This window comes from Copadichromis virginalis, linkage group LG2 (genome assembly GCF_057382275.1).
Source record: "Copadichromis virginalis isolate Kocher_CV1m ecotype Utaka linkage group LG2, C_Virginalis_male_GT1.1, whole genome shotgun sequence".
In the NCBI taxonomy this organism is placed as follows: domain Eukaryota; kingdom Metazoa; phylum Chordata; class Actinopteri; order Cichliformes; family Cichlidae; genus Copadichromis; species Copadichromis virginalis.
Genome location: NC_140619.1, coordinates 31,303,792 through 31,318,329, shown reverse-complemented (window position 1 = coordinate 31,318,329; position 14,538 = coordinate 31,303,792). Strand labels below are relative to the sequence as shown.

General features: G+C 41.3%; 5 protein-coding genes across 30 annotated transcripts in view; all 5 read right to left on the bottom strand.

The window, feature by feature from the left end:
• LOC146717672 (protocadherin gamma-C5-like) overlaps positions 1 to 14,538 on the bottom strand; it is a 295,905-nt gene that overhangs the window by 95,323 nt on the left and 186,044 nt on the right. The window lies entirely within an intron of this gene.
• On the bottom strand, positions 127 to 3,215 carry LOC146717691 (protocadherin beta-16-like). Its single transcript, XM_085466328.1, has one exon. It carries the CDS (start codon positions 2,835 to 2,837, stop codon positions 414 to 416), a length of 2,424 nt encoding a protein of 807 aa, XP_085322454.1. The 5' UTR covers positions 2,838 to 3,215; the 3' UTR covers positions 127 to 413.
• Positions 3,661 to 6,577, bottom strand: LOC146717690 (protocadherin gamma-A2-like). The gene is made up of 2 exons (XM_085466315.1): positions 4,224 to 6,577; positions 3,661 to 3,913 (listed from the first exon to the last, which is right to left on the bottom strand). Exons 1-2 carry the CDS (start codon positions 6,099 to 6,101, stop codon positions 3,800 to 3,802), a joined length of 1,992 nt encoding a protein of 663 aa, XP_085322441.1. The 5' UTR covers positions 6,102 to 6,577; the 3' UTR covers positions 3,661 to 3,799.
• On the bottom strand, positions 6,757 to 10,137 carry LOC146717689 (protocadherin beta-16-like). Its single transcript, XM_085466302.1, has one exon. It carries the CDS (start codon positions 9,800 to 9,802, stop codon positions 7,352 to 7,354), a length of 2,451 nt encoding a protein of 816 aa, XP_085322428.1. The 5' UTR covers positions 9,803 to 10,137; the 3' UTR covers positions 6,757 to 7,351.
• LOC146717688 (protocadherin gamma-A2-like) lies at positions 10,988 to 13,757 on the bottom strand. Its single transcript, XM_085434498.1, has one exon. It carries the CDS (start codon positions 13,403 to 13,405, stop codon positions 10,988 to 10,990), a length of 2,418 nt encoding a protein of 805 aa, XP_085290624.1. The 5' UTR covers positions 13,406 to 13,757.

Here is a 14,538-nt window from a genome sequence, read left to right as displayed (position 1 = left end):
CATTGAGTCCATAGAGCAGAACTACAAGAACAATAAAATTATTTAACTTAATATATTTCATAAAAATGTTATGAAAAAACACCTTAGAAGCTAAATATCTAGAGGCCTGCACTGACGAACTAAAAAAGTCAAACAAATATATAGAAGACATCTTTTGATATATGCAACAAACAAAGGAACAAAAGATGGAGCAAGTATTAAATCTATTTTAAAGAGAAATGCGAGGAGGGACAAATGCTGTCTCTATCCGTGGTGCTGAAATCAGTAATAAACGATCAGATTATAATTGAAACAAGATATTTTGAAATAGTGATGTACAATTTCAAATGTGCTGTAGTTATCTCCATCCTATAAGCAGGAAAGTTGCATGTATTACAATAATATCACCGCATGAAAGCCGTTCACAACAGCAGTTAACTGACCTCAAGAGGAGAGTCTGGTTCATCCAGGATGCTCTTTTCACTCTGTATCCGCTGCATCGTTCCTGTAGAACTGGGGTCCATTATCAGCACGTTCTGACTACCAGCTCTGCCGAACTTACAGTCACTCTTTCTGGAGTCAGTCGTCCTGCACACCTCGTAATTGTACACATGTGGAAGAGTCCCTGTCCCCAAAGTGTCTGAGTAACGTGGTGGATAATATGGAATGACAGGCAGGTTGGAGTGATACAGGATGCGAGACTGTCTCCACCTGTAGATTTTGACTGATATAATAACCACTAAACACGTGATGAAGAGGAAGGAAACTACAGCCAGAGCCAAGACTAAGTAAAAAGTCAGGTTGTCATTGTACTCCTTGTCGTGTGTCAACTCAGTGAACTCCGACAGCACTTCAGGGAAGCTGTCCGCCACCGCCACGTTAACAACGACTGTAGCTGAACGAGAGGGCTGCCCGTTGTCCTCCACTATAACAGTCAGTCTTTGCTTGACAGCATCTTTATCAGTGACTTGGCGGATAGTTCTGATTTCTCCATTCTGTAAGCCCACTACAAACAGCGCCCTGTCTGTGGCTTTCTGCAGTTTATAGGAGAGCCAGGCATTCTGTCCAGAGTCCACATCAACAGCCACCACTTTCGTCACCAGATAGCCCACATCTGCTGAACGAGGCACCATTTCAGCCACCAGAGAGCCACCAGTCTGGACTGGGTACAGAACCTGAGGAGGGTTGTCGTTCTGGTCCTGGATCATTATTTTCACAGTCACGTTGCTGCTGAGTGGAGGAGAGCCTCCATCCTGCGCTTTTACGCGGAAGTGGAAATCTTTGATCTGCTCGTAGTCAAAAGAGCGCACTGCATGGATGACTCCACTATCAGCACTAACGGACACATACGAGGAGACTGGCACTCCGTTAACGGAGGAGTCCTCAAGTATGTAAGAAACACGGGCGTTCTGGTTCCAGTCAGCGTCTGTGGCTTTGACTGTGAATATAGAGAGACCTGGTGTGTTGTTTTCTACAATGTAGGCCTCATATGAGCTCCTCTCAAAGACAGGTGCGTTATCATTAACGTCTGAGATCTGTAAGGTGAGAGTGACACTGCTGGAGAGGGAGGGCACTCCCTCATCAGAGCAGGTCACAGTGATGTTATATTCGGATGCTCTCTCTCTGTCTAAATCACTGTCTGTTATAATGCTGTAGAAGCTATTTGATGTACTCTCAATATTAAAAGGTACATTGTCATTTAGGAAACATTTAACTACTCCATTATCGTCTGAATCAGCATCATGCACGTTCATAACTGCAACAACGGTTTTTAAGGTGGAATCTTCTGGAACCGATTGAGTAGTCGACATTAAATCTATTATTGGGCTATTATCATTTACATCAGTAATATCAAAAATAATTTTACACGAGTCACTGAGTCCACCCTGATCTTTGGCTTTAATATTGAGCTGATAATGTTTCGATGTTTCATAATCTACATTTCCGATCAACCGCACTTCCCCGCTTGTCTCATGTATTTCAAATAAATCAAAAATTCCATCAATGTTATTTGATATCGAATATGTTACGAAACCATTTGTTCCTTCATCTTTATCGGTGGCTGTAACAGTAATCAGTTGGGTTCCTCTTGGAGAATTTTCCATTAAACTACTTTTGTACGTTGACTGTGTGAAAACAGGTGCGTTGTCATTGACATCTAATACAGTTACATGAATTTGCACTGTCCCCGAGAGCTGAGGTTCACCTCCGTCGACGGCTGTTAGTGTAAGAGTCAGCTGCTCCTCTTTCTCTCGATCAAGAGGTTTTTCCAAAACCATCTCTACTTCTTTCCCCCCATCAGTGTTGTCGTTGAGTTTCAAAGCAAAATTATCTGTTGGGTTAAGGGAGTAGCTTTTAAGCCCATTTATTCCAACGTCAGAATCCAGTGCTTTCTCTAATATAAATTTTGACCCCTTTACAGCCGACTCGCTTATTTCAAATACCATATCTTTCATTTTGAATATAGGGGCGTTGTCGTTTATATCTGTTATTTCTACAGTAACACGGTAGAACTCGATAGGATTTGCCAAAATCATTTGAAAGTGTAAAGCACAGGGAGTCGTTTGTTTGCATAAAGCCTCCCTGTCGATTCTCTCCTTGATAAGAAGCACCCCCCTTTCTTTATTCAGCTCAATGTATTCAGCGCTGTTTCCAACATGCAAGCGAGCTTTTCCCGTTTTCAACCGTTTTAGGTCCAAACCTAAATCTTGTGCTATCTTACCGACTAACGAGCCTTTTGACATTTCTTCTGGAACAGAATAGCTTACCTGCCCGAACACATAACAGAGAGAGAGCATTGAGAAAAACAGTATCACTTGCCATTTCATTGTTTCGGTCCAACGGCTTTGTAATATCATGACGAATCAAAGCAATCGAGAAAAAGAGCTAAATTCCACACACAGCCGGAGTAAAAATGAAAAAGCCACACAATAAAGGTCGATCAAAAAAACCGACTGCTAAAATGTCCGTGTAGGCTATATTATTCTCGGAAACCTGAAATGTCTACTGTGTCGACAATACTTCCTCCGATCTAAATTATCTGGGAGGTGCTGCTGTAATCAGCAGCAAAACTACCACAGACTAGCCAACAGCGTCTCTAGGAGTACAAAACATGACACTACACTACACTGATTTATGACAAGAAAATCAGTGCAAGGTTAAACAAATATTTGAGGTTTGAAAAACAAGCAAACAGACAAAAAATAGTACTGCTAAACCCAACTCGTCGAAGACAATTAAAAAAAAATACTGAAATTGTTTAAAAAAGAAAAACAGAAGGGAAAACGCAGTGACTACGTTTAAAATTTAAAAACAAATAAAAAACCCTCTGGTCTTCAAGCTATTTGTTTTTTTTAGATGTCGGATAGTAGTCAGAACGGCACCACCACGACCAAAAAAGAGAAATAAAAGAAAAAAGAAAGAGAGAAAAAAAAATCAAAAACATAAACACTTAAAATAAGTACATATATAAGTACATACTAGTGCGCCATTGTTCCCTAGGGAAGGAAATCATAAAGAAATGAAATAAATTCTGCATGTTTGGGGTTCAGGCAGAAAGGTTCTTATTTCCGCTGTCTGTGGTGCTGAAAATGATCACTACGACAGTATTGAACGTTGATGCGCAAATTTTAACTATCATTTTATATTATTTTAATTTTAATTGTAAAGCTTAAAAAACACATTTTTATGTTTTTTTTTTTTTTTTTTTTTTTTTTTTTTACAACAGAAGGACTAACCTCAAGAGGAGAGTCTGGTTCATCCAGGATGCTCTTTTCACTCTGTATCCGCTGCATCGTTCCTGTAGAACTGGGGTCCATTATCAGCACGTTCTGACTACCAGCTCTGCCGAACTTACAGTCACTCTTTCTGGAGTCAGTCGTCCTGCACACCTCGTAATTGTACACATGGGGCAGAGTCCCTGTCCCCAAAGTGTCTGAGTAACGTGGTGGATAATATGGAATGACAGGCAGGTTGGAGTGATACAGGATGCGAGACTGTCTCCACCTGTAGATTTTGACTGATATAATAACCACTAAACACGTGATGAAGAGGAAGGAAACTACAGCCAGAGCCAAGACTAAGTAAAAAGTCAGGTTGTCATTGTACTCCTTGTCGTGGGTCAACTCAGTGAACTCCGACAGCACTTCAGGGAAGCTGTCCGCCACCGCCACGTTAACAATGACTGTAGCTGAACGAGAGGGCTGCCCGTTGTCCTCCACTATAACAGTCAGTCTTTGTTTGACAGCATCTTTATCAGTGACTTGGCGGATAGTTCTGATTTCTCCATTCTGTAAGCCCACTTCAAACAGCGCCCTGTCTGTGGCTTTCTGCAGTTTATAGGAGAGCCAGGCGTTCTGTCCAGAGTCCACATCAACCGCCACCACTTTAGTCACCAGATAGCCCACATCTGCTGAACGAGGCACCATTTCAGCCACCAGAGAGCCACCAGTCTGGACTGGGTACAGAACCTGAGGGGGGTTGTCGTTCTGGTCCTGGATCATTATTTTCACAGTCACATTGCTGCTGAGTGGAGGAGATCCTCCATCCTGCGCTTTTACGCGGAAGTGGAAATCTTTGATCTGCTCGTAGTCAAAAGAGCGCACTGCATGGATGACTCCACTATCTGCACTAACGGACACATATGAGGAGACTGGCACTCCGTTAACGGAGGAGTCCTCCAGTATGTAAGAAACACGGGCGTTCTGGTTCCAGTCAGCGTCTGTGGCTTTGACTGTGAATATAGAGAGACCTGGCGTATTGTTTTCTACAATGTAGGCCTCATATGAGCTCCTCTCAAAGACAGGTGCGTTGTCATTAACGTCTGAGACCTGTAAGGTGAGAGTGACGCTGCTGGAGAGGGAGGGCACTCCCTCATCAGAGCAGGTCACAGTTATGTTATACTCAGAGGCTTTCTCTCTGTCTAAATCACTGTCTGTTACTAAGGTATAGAAATTATTTGAAGATGCTCTTAATTCGAAAGGTACGTTATCACTCATAAAACACTGCACTTTTCCGTTTTCCCCCGAGTCCTTGTCTTCAATGTTTATCATCGTAACTACTGTGTTGGGATTAGCATCCTCTGATATCACAGCTGACTTCGACATTATGTTGATTTCAGGTTTGTTGTCGTTTACATCTTGCACATCGACAATTAATTTGCACGAATCCGTGAGTCCACCCTCATCACTAGCAAGTAAATTTATTTGATAGTTTCTTGACTTTTCATAGTCAATTATTCCAATTAATACAACATTCCCGTTTTCCTCATTAATCTCAAATATTCTGGTGTCATCATCTGCTGCATTTGTGATTGAATATGTTATTTTACTGTTAGAACCTTGATCTGCGTCTGACGCTGTAACAGTAGCAACAACTGTTCCTTTAGGTGAATTCTCAGTGACTGTAGCTTTGTATGTTTGCTGTGTAAAAACCGGAGCATTATCATTAGCGTCTAAAACTGTAATGAGAATCTGCATTGTTCCTGACATCTGTGGCTCCCCTCCATCTACAGCTGTTAACACGAGGGATATCTGCTCTTGTTTCTCTCTGTCCAAAGGTTTCTGTAGTACGATCTCAACATCTTTATTTCCATCAGAGTTGCTGTGCAGTTTGAGAGCAAAATTGTCACTTGGTTTTAACTCATATGACTGAACACTATTCATTTCAACATCCAGATCCACAGCCCTTTCCAGAACAAATTTTGCCCCGATGAGCGCCGTTTCGCTAATTTTGAAAATGATTTTAGTTTTTTTAAAAGTAGGTGCATTGTCATTGATATCTGTGATCTGCACTGTAACCGTATAAAATTCCATCGGATTCTCCAAAATGATCTGAAAATGTAGAGCACACGGCGTCGTCTGTTTGCACAGCGCCTCTCTGTCGATCCTTTCTTTAACGAGGAGGACTCCTCTTTCTCTGTTCAGCTCGACGTACTGATCGGTGTCTCGAGCATAAATCCGAGCCTTACCTGAAGTCAACCGTTTGATTTGTAAACCCAAGTCTTGTGCTATATTACCAACTAACGATCCTTTAGTCATTTCCTCTGGTATTGTATAGCTCACTTGTCCGAGCACCGAGCCGACGGCGAGAAGAGAGATAAACAGGAGTACTTGCCTTGCCATTGTTTTATGCGATTTTGCCAATGGATGTTCACTGTGATAATATCCTACAAATCACGCTTTAAACGTCAAACTTCAATTTCGCACGTTTATCATCCACACATGAGAAAATGTACTAAAACGGTCGATGTCCTTTGCATCCAAATACTGTGTATATCTCGAGGCCGTCCTTTGTCGTTCTGTTCTTTCTTCGCTATACCGACGTTACGAGGGAATTGCTGTTATAACCCTACTCGGCTGTTGACAATTTAGTCAACAGCGGCCCTAAGAGTTCACCTTAGAAAACTGCAGACAGCCAACATGAAGGTTTTTTCTTTTTAAAATAAGTCACAAAAATACCAAGTCAAATGGTAATATTTATACTGAAAACGCACACGGAAATCCATTACCAAATAATACGGATCATATTCACGCCTCTGGAAGGCTGGTTTAGAGACATTTTTAAAGTAACTTTAACCTTGGGCTGCTCAGTCTCTCTCTCTCTCTCTCTCTCTCTCTCTCTCCCTCTCTCACACACACACACACACACACACACACACACACATTATATATATATATATATATATATATATATATATATATATATATATATATATATATATATATATATATATATATATATGTAAAAAATTAAAACTATGAAGATTTGAGAGCATTGAATGAAACACCTGGTAGGCTAAAGCGGTTATAATGTCCAGAAAACATTTGTTCAGTCCTGAATCACATTGAAACAAAACTCAGGACACAATGGGGAAACACTAACGGGGTAAATAGATGGCGATGGACTTAAGTTGCTGTCCAGCGTTCTGAAATGGACAACGCCAGATTTGTGGCGCTTGCCTCTACGTCAGTGAGGCAGGCACCACGAAAGAAATCCTGTCAGATGAGGGGCATTTATTTGCAACAATTAAAACAAAATCTATAAAATGAGTGGACATGAAATATTGATCTCCTCAACAAAAAAGCTAGATTGAATCACAATAAGAGATTACTGACAATTCCCAAAGTAACGGAACATATACATGTACAGAGAAGTGAGTACTGAACTGGAAAACACTTACACGAAATATGCAAAGTCAACATGTAATAAACATGAGGTCGGTATTTGTCATTCCTAAAATGTAAAATATGAAACGAAAAAAATTCCAAATCTTAATAAATAACAGTTTGTTTAAGTGGAAATATAAGCCACTGGAAATACAAATTTGAGATCATATGGACGATAACGTTATTTTAATTGTATTATATATGATCTATAAGGCTTGAAGGCAATCTGATATTTGTATGATGATGTAGAAAACATTTAAGGGCAGTCTAACCTCAAGAGGAGAGTCTGGTTCATCCAGGATGCTCTTTTCACTCTGTATCCGCTGCATCGTTCCTGTAGAACTGGGGTCCATTATCAACACGTTCTGACTACCAGCTCTGCCGAACTTACAGTCACTCTTTCTGGAGTCAGTCGTCCTGCACACCTCGTAATTGTACACATGTGGCAGAGTTCCTGTCCCCAAAGTGTCTGAGTAACGTGGTGGATAATATGGAATGACAGGCAGGTTGGAGTGATACAGGATGCGAGACTGTCTCCACCTGTAGATTTTGACTGATATAATAACCACTAAACACGTGATGAAGAGGAAGGAAACTACAGCCAGAGCCAAGACTAAGTAAAAAGTCAGGTTGTCATTGTACTCCTTGTCGTGTGTCAACTCAGTGAACTCCGACAGCACTTCAGGGAAGCTGTCCGCCACCGCCACGTTAACAACGACTGTAGCTGAACGGGAAGGCTGCCCGTTGTCCTCCACTATAACAGTCAGTCTTTGTTTGACAGCATCTTTATCAGTGACTTGGCGGATAGTTCTGATTTCTCCATTCTGTAAGCCCACTTCAAACAGCGCCCTGTCTGTGGCTTTCTGCAGTTTATAGGAGAGCCAGGCATTCTGTCCAGAGTCCACATCAACAGCCACCACTTTAGTCACCAGATAGCCCACATCTGCTGAACGAGGCACCATTTCAGCCACCAGAGAGCCACCAGTCTGGACTGGGTACAGAACCTGAGGGGGGTTGTCGTTCTGGTCTTGGATCATTATTTTCACAGTCACGTTGCTGCTGAGTGGAGGAGAGCCTCCATCCTGCGCTTTCACGCGGAAGTGGAAATCTTTGATCTGCTCGTAGTCAAAAGAGCGCACTGCATGGATGACTCCACTATCAGCACTAACGGACACATATGAAGAGACTGGCACTCCGTTAACGGAGGAGTACTCCAGTATGTAAGAAACACGGGCATTCTGGTTCCAGTCAGCGTCTGAGGCTTTGATTGTAAATATAGAGAGGCCCGGTGTGTTGTTTTCTACAATGTAGGCCTCATATGAGCTCCTCTCAAAGACAGGTGCGTTATCATTAACGTCTGAGATCTGTAAGGTGAGAGTGACGCTGGTGGAGAGGGAGGGCACTCCCTCATCAGAGCAGGTCACAGTGATGTTATACTCAGAGGCTCTCTCTCTGTCTAAATCACTGTCTGTTACTAAGGTATAGAAGTGATTTGTTGATGATTTCAAAATGAAAGGTACACTATCACTAACTGAACATTGAACATTCCCTCTTTCTCCAGTGTCCCTGTCTTCAACGTTTATCATTGTAACAACTGTATTGAGTTTAGCATCCTCCGAAATCACAGTCGACTTAGACATTATGTTGATTTCAGGTTTGTTGTCATTTAAATCCAGAACATCAACAATCAGTTTACAGGAATCTGTTAGTCCTCCAACATCACTAGCACGTAAACTTAACTGAAAACCTCGTGAATCCTCGAAGTCAGTATTCCCAATTAAAGTCACTTCGCCGTTCTCCTTGTTTATGTTAAAGACTTTCCTGACGTCATCCACTTTGTTTGTGATTGAATATGTTATTTTACTGTTCGAACCTTGGTCTGCGTCTGACGCTGTAACAGTAGCAACAACTGTTCCTTTAGGTGAATTCTCAGTGACTGTAGCTTTGTAAGTTTGCTGTGTAAAAACCGGCGCATTATCATTAACGTCTAAAACTGTAATGACAATCTGCATTGTTCCTGACATCTGTGGCTCTCCTCCATCTATAGCTGTTAGCACGAGGGATATCTGCTCTTGTTTCTCTCTGTCTAAAGGTTTCTGCAGTACCATCTCAACATTTTTATTTCCATCAGCATTATTATGCATTTTAAGAACGAAATTGTCAGTTGGTTTTATTTCGTACCTTTGAAGATCATTGGTGCCAACATCAAGATCCACAGCCCTTTCCAGAACAAATTTTGCACCAATTACCGCAGACTCACTAATTTTAAATTCAATATCAGCTTCTTCAAAGGTTGGTGCATTATCATTGATATCTGTGATCTGCACTGTAACCGTATAAAATTCCATCGGATTCTCCAAAATGATCTGAAAATGTAGAGCACACGGTGTAGTCCGTCTGCACAGCGCCTCTCTGTCGATCCTTTCTTTAACGAGGAGGACTCCTCTTTCTCTGTTCAGCTCGACGTACTGGTCGCTGTCTCGGGTATAAATTCGAGCTTTACCTGATATTAAACGCTTGATTTGTAAACCCAAATCCTGTGCTATATTACCGACTAACGATCCTTTAGTCATTTCCTCCGGTATTGTATAGCTGACTTGTCCAGTTACCGAGCCAAAGGAAAGGAGAGCAAAACACAACAGCGCAGGCCCTTTCATTGTCCTACCCTAGGATTTTATCAACGATGCTCCACAACGCGAACATGCATCCAGCTGAGTGAAAGGAGTTCCAAAGTCAGACGTCAGTCTTGTAGCTTTACAGTCCTCTGTACATCGAATAGTCTTAAATCGTCGTATTTTTAATCTGAAATTCTGCGGATCGAGAATGCCTGGTCGTTCTCGTAATACCCCGTCCTCGTTATGCGGGCGTATATGGGAGGTACTCAGCTGCTATAACCCTGCTCCCATCCGTCAAAACTCTGGTCAACAGCGGCCCTAAGAGTTCATAACAGAAAACTGCACAACAGCTCCCTAAATTACACTGTTCAAAAGACTTGCTGTTAGCGAAGTGTAACAAGTAAGACTTTAAGTAAATAATACAAGAAATTGAAGCGAGAGAGCGAGAGAGTGAGGGAGAGAGACAGAGACAGAGACAGAGAGAGCTGGAGAGAAACAACACAATCCACGTTGTAATCGCCGATTGCACACTACAACACAGTTTACGGTTCAAATGTATTTCTATTTTGTTTTTTTTCTCCTTTATAATCAAAAAATCAGTCAAAGCACCCTGTCAATTACTGCAAGAAGTACATTTTCACAAAAAACTACAACAAGAATCAACGTACGTTAAAATGTATAAGTACCTCACTAAAAATATAATTGGGCATGGGAAGGACAAAAGAAAGTTTTATTAATATCGCTGTTCGTGGTGCTGAAATGATGACGTGCCAATCGATGGGAATGATTTATAAAATGATTTACCGTGCATTCGTGAGGAGATAATGAATGTGCAAAACCAGGCAAAACTAATTCTGTTCTTTGGGGAAACCGTACTATCTATTAAGATATTGAAGTGATTACTTAAAAAAAGTGAGGTGATGATTCAGCCTGTTGTCACGGAAGAGCAAGAAATCGGTGCATGAAACATTGTTGCCGATGAAGGGACTAATGAAATTTCTCAGTCAGAAGTTTTTAAAGAGATAATCTAACAATATTTTATATGGAAATCGTAACAGCTGCATTAGAAAAACTCTTTCAGGGAAAACCAGATTGCCCACTGAAAATGTGCTCAATGTTTAATACACTGAATTAATAAATAAATAGGCAATGTACCTTTGCAGTTATCTTAAACCATCAATGATTGAAAATGTATATTATATATAATCTATGATCTTTTAAAATACCTTAACATGCCGTGAAACCAGATTTATAACTGACCTCTAGAGGAGAGTCTGGTTCATCCAGGATGCTCTTTTCACTCTGTATCCGCTGCATCGTTCCTGTAGAACTGGGGTCCATTATCAGCACGTTCTGACTACCAGCTCTGCCGAACTTACAGTCACTCTTTCTGGAGTCAGTCGTCCTGCACACCTCGTAATTGTACACATGTGGCAGAGTCCCTGTCCCCAAAGTGTCTGAGTAACGTGGTGGATAATATGGAATGACAGGCAGGTTGGAGTGATACAGGATGCGAGACTGTCTCCACCTGTAGATTTTGACTGATATAATAACCACTAAACACGTGATGAAGAGGAAGGAAACTACAGCCAGAGCCAAGACTAAGTAAAAAGTCAGGTTGTCATTGTACTCCTTGTCGTGGGTCAACTCAGTGAACTCCGACAGCACTTCAGGGAAGCTGTCCGCCACTGCCACGTTAACAATGACTGTAGCTGAACGAGAGGGCTGCCCGTTGTCCTCCACTATAACAGTCAGTCTTTGTTTGACAGCATCTTTATCAGTGACTTGGCGGATAGTTCTGATTTCTCCATTCTGTAAGCCCACTTCAAACAGCGCCCTGTCTGTGGCTTTCTGCAGTTTATAGGAGAGCCAGGCATTCTGTCCAGAGTCCACATCAACAGCCACCACCTTAGTCACCAGATAGCCCACATCTGCTGAACGAGGCACCATTTCAGCCACCAGAGAGCCACCAGTCTGGACTGGGTACAGAACCTGAGGGGGGTTGTCGTTCTGGTCTTGGATCATCATTTTCACAGTCACGTTGCTGCTGAGTGGAGGAGATCCTCCATCCTGCGCTTTTACGCGGAAGTGGAAATCTTTGATCTGCTCGTAGTCAAAAGAGCGCACTGCATGGATGACTCCACTATCAGTACTAACAGACACATATGAAGAGACTGGCACTCCGTTAACGGAGGAGTCCTCCAGTATGTAAGAAACACGGGCATTCTGGTTCCAGTCAGCGTCTGTGGCTTTGACTGTGAATATAGAGAGACCCGGTGTGTTGTTTTCTACAATATAGGCCTCATATGAGCTCCTCTCAAAGACAGGTGCGTTATCATTAACGTCTGAGATTTGTAAGGTTAGAGTGACACTGGTGGAGAGGGAGGGCACTCCCTCATCAGAGCAGGTCACAGTGATGTTAAAATTAGAGGATATCTCTCTGTCTAAATCACTGTCTGTTATTAAATTATAGAAATTATTTGTAGATTTTTTTAGCATGAATGGTATGTTTTCGCTTACTGAACAATAAACTTTTCCGTTTTCTCCCGAGTCCTTATCTTCGATATTTATCATCATAACGACTGTATTGAGTTTAGCATCCTCTGAAATCACGGTCGCCTTCGTCATTATGCTAATTTCAGGTTTGTTGTCATTGACATCGAACACATCAACAATAACCCTAGAAGAGTCTGTTAGTCCTCCATCATCACTAGCAAGTAAATTTATTTGAAAATTTCGTGACTCCTCAAAGTCAATATTCCCAATTAAAGTCACTTCGCCATTCTCTTGGTTTATCTTAAAGACATCCCTGATATTATCTAAAGTATTTGTGATTGAATACGTTACTTTACTATTCGAACCTTGATCTGCGTCTGACGCTGTAACAGTAGCAACAACTGTTCCTTTAGGTGAATTCTCAGTGACTGTAGCTTTGTATGTTTGCTGTGTAAAAACCGGAGCATTATCATTAGCGTCTAAAACTGTAATGAGAATCTGCATTGTTCCTGACATCTGTGGCTCTCCTCCATCTACAGCAGTTAACACGAGGGATATCTGCTCTTGCTTCTCTCTGTCCAAAGGTTTCTGCAGTACCATCTCAACGTTTTTATTTCCATCAGCATTATTATGCATTTTCAGAACAAAATTGTCAGTTGGTTTTATTTCGTACCTTTGAAGATCATTGGTGCCAACATCAACATCCACAGCCCTTTCCAGAACAAATTTTGCCCCAGTTACCGCAGACTCACTAATTTTAAACTCCATCTCTGTTTTCTCAAAGGTTGGTGCATTGTCATTGATATCGGTGATCTGCACTGTAACTGTATAAAATTCCATCGGATTCTCCAAAATGATCTGAAAATGTAGAGCACACGGTGTCGTCCGTCTGCACAGCGCCTCTCTGTCGATCCTTTCTTTAACGAGGAGGACACCTCTTTCTCTGTTCAGCTCGACGTACTGGTCGCTGTCTCGGGTATAAATTCGAGCTTTACCTGATATTAAACGTTTGATTTGTAAACCCAAATCCTGTGCTATATTACCGACTAACGATCCTTTAGTCATTTCCTCCGGTATTGTATAGCTGACTTGTCCAGTTGCCGAGCCAAAGGAAAGGAGAGCAAAAAACAACAGCGCAGGCCCTTTCATTGTTCTATCCTAGTATTCTATCAACGAGGCTCCACAACGCGAAAATATATTCCATTAAGTGAAATCAATTCCTGGTAGACACAACAATCTTTTAGCGTTATATTCCTCCCAGAACAACGGAAAATTAAAAAAAATAAATGTCGTCTTTGTCATCAGATATTCTGCGCATCTAGAATATCCGCTCTTTCTCGTCGTACCCCGTGCTCGTTATGTCGTCGTTTATGTGAGATACGCTGCTGTTGCAACCCTACTGTCAGCCATCAACACTCTGGTCAACAGCGGCCCTAAGAGTTCAAAAAACAAAACTGCAGAACACTACCGTCAGGCAATCCGTAATAGAAGACTTGCAATCACAGATGTTTATCACGGGAAACGTAAATTAAATTAAAAAAAAAACAACAACCCACAAACAAAAAACAAAAGTTTTCTTCAACGGTGTTGATTCCTCACTTCAATATAAATTAGATCAAATGTAGTGTGAATGGTAAATATACTGGTTTCTACAAAACGCTTAAAAAACACCTGCTTTAAGACTCAAACGCCTTGTCCAGCATGTTTCATTCACACATTTATTCATTTTTTCTTGCGCTAAGACATTTCTAACAGTCACACTCCAATGAACGCATCGGGAGAAGCTCAGGGTTCAATATCTTGTCCAAAGGTAATTTTCACTCAGACCGGAGATGCTATTGATCCAACACCACACGTCCCACTGATACATGAGTTCCCCTACCTCGTGAGCTAAAGCCAAACCAACTAACAGTGTTTTCTTTCTTAAAATTATCAGTCATGAAAATGATTCCGTGAAAGCATACTCAAAGTATTAAATAAGCAAATTTTGTGAAGACAAAATCCCACAGGAATAATAAAAAGATATGTAAAATACAAGAAGAGTACAAATAAGTTCAATAGTGTCGCTGTCTGCGGTCCTGAAATCACTATCCTAGACGACCAGGATGAGTGGGGGCACCACTGTTTTACATTAAGGAAAACAAAACAAAAAATAAATGAATGAAAAAAAAAAGAATAAATAAAACGCTATGCCCTTTCTGGACATGATAACTAAATTATAACATTGTCAGTGCTGAGTATTTAGTCAAATGTCTTTAGCAAAATCTTATGAAAGAGTGAAA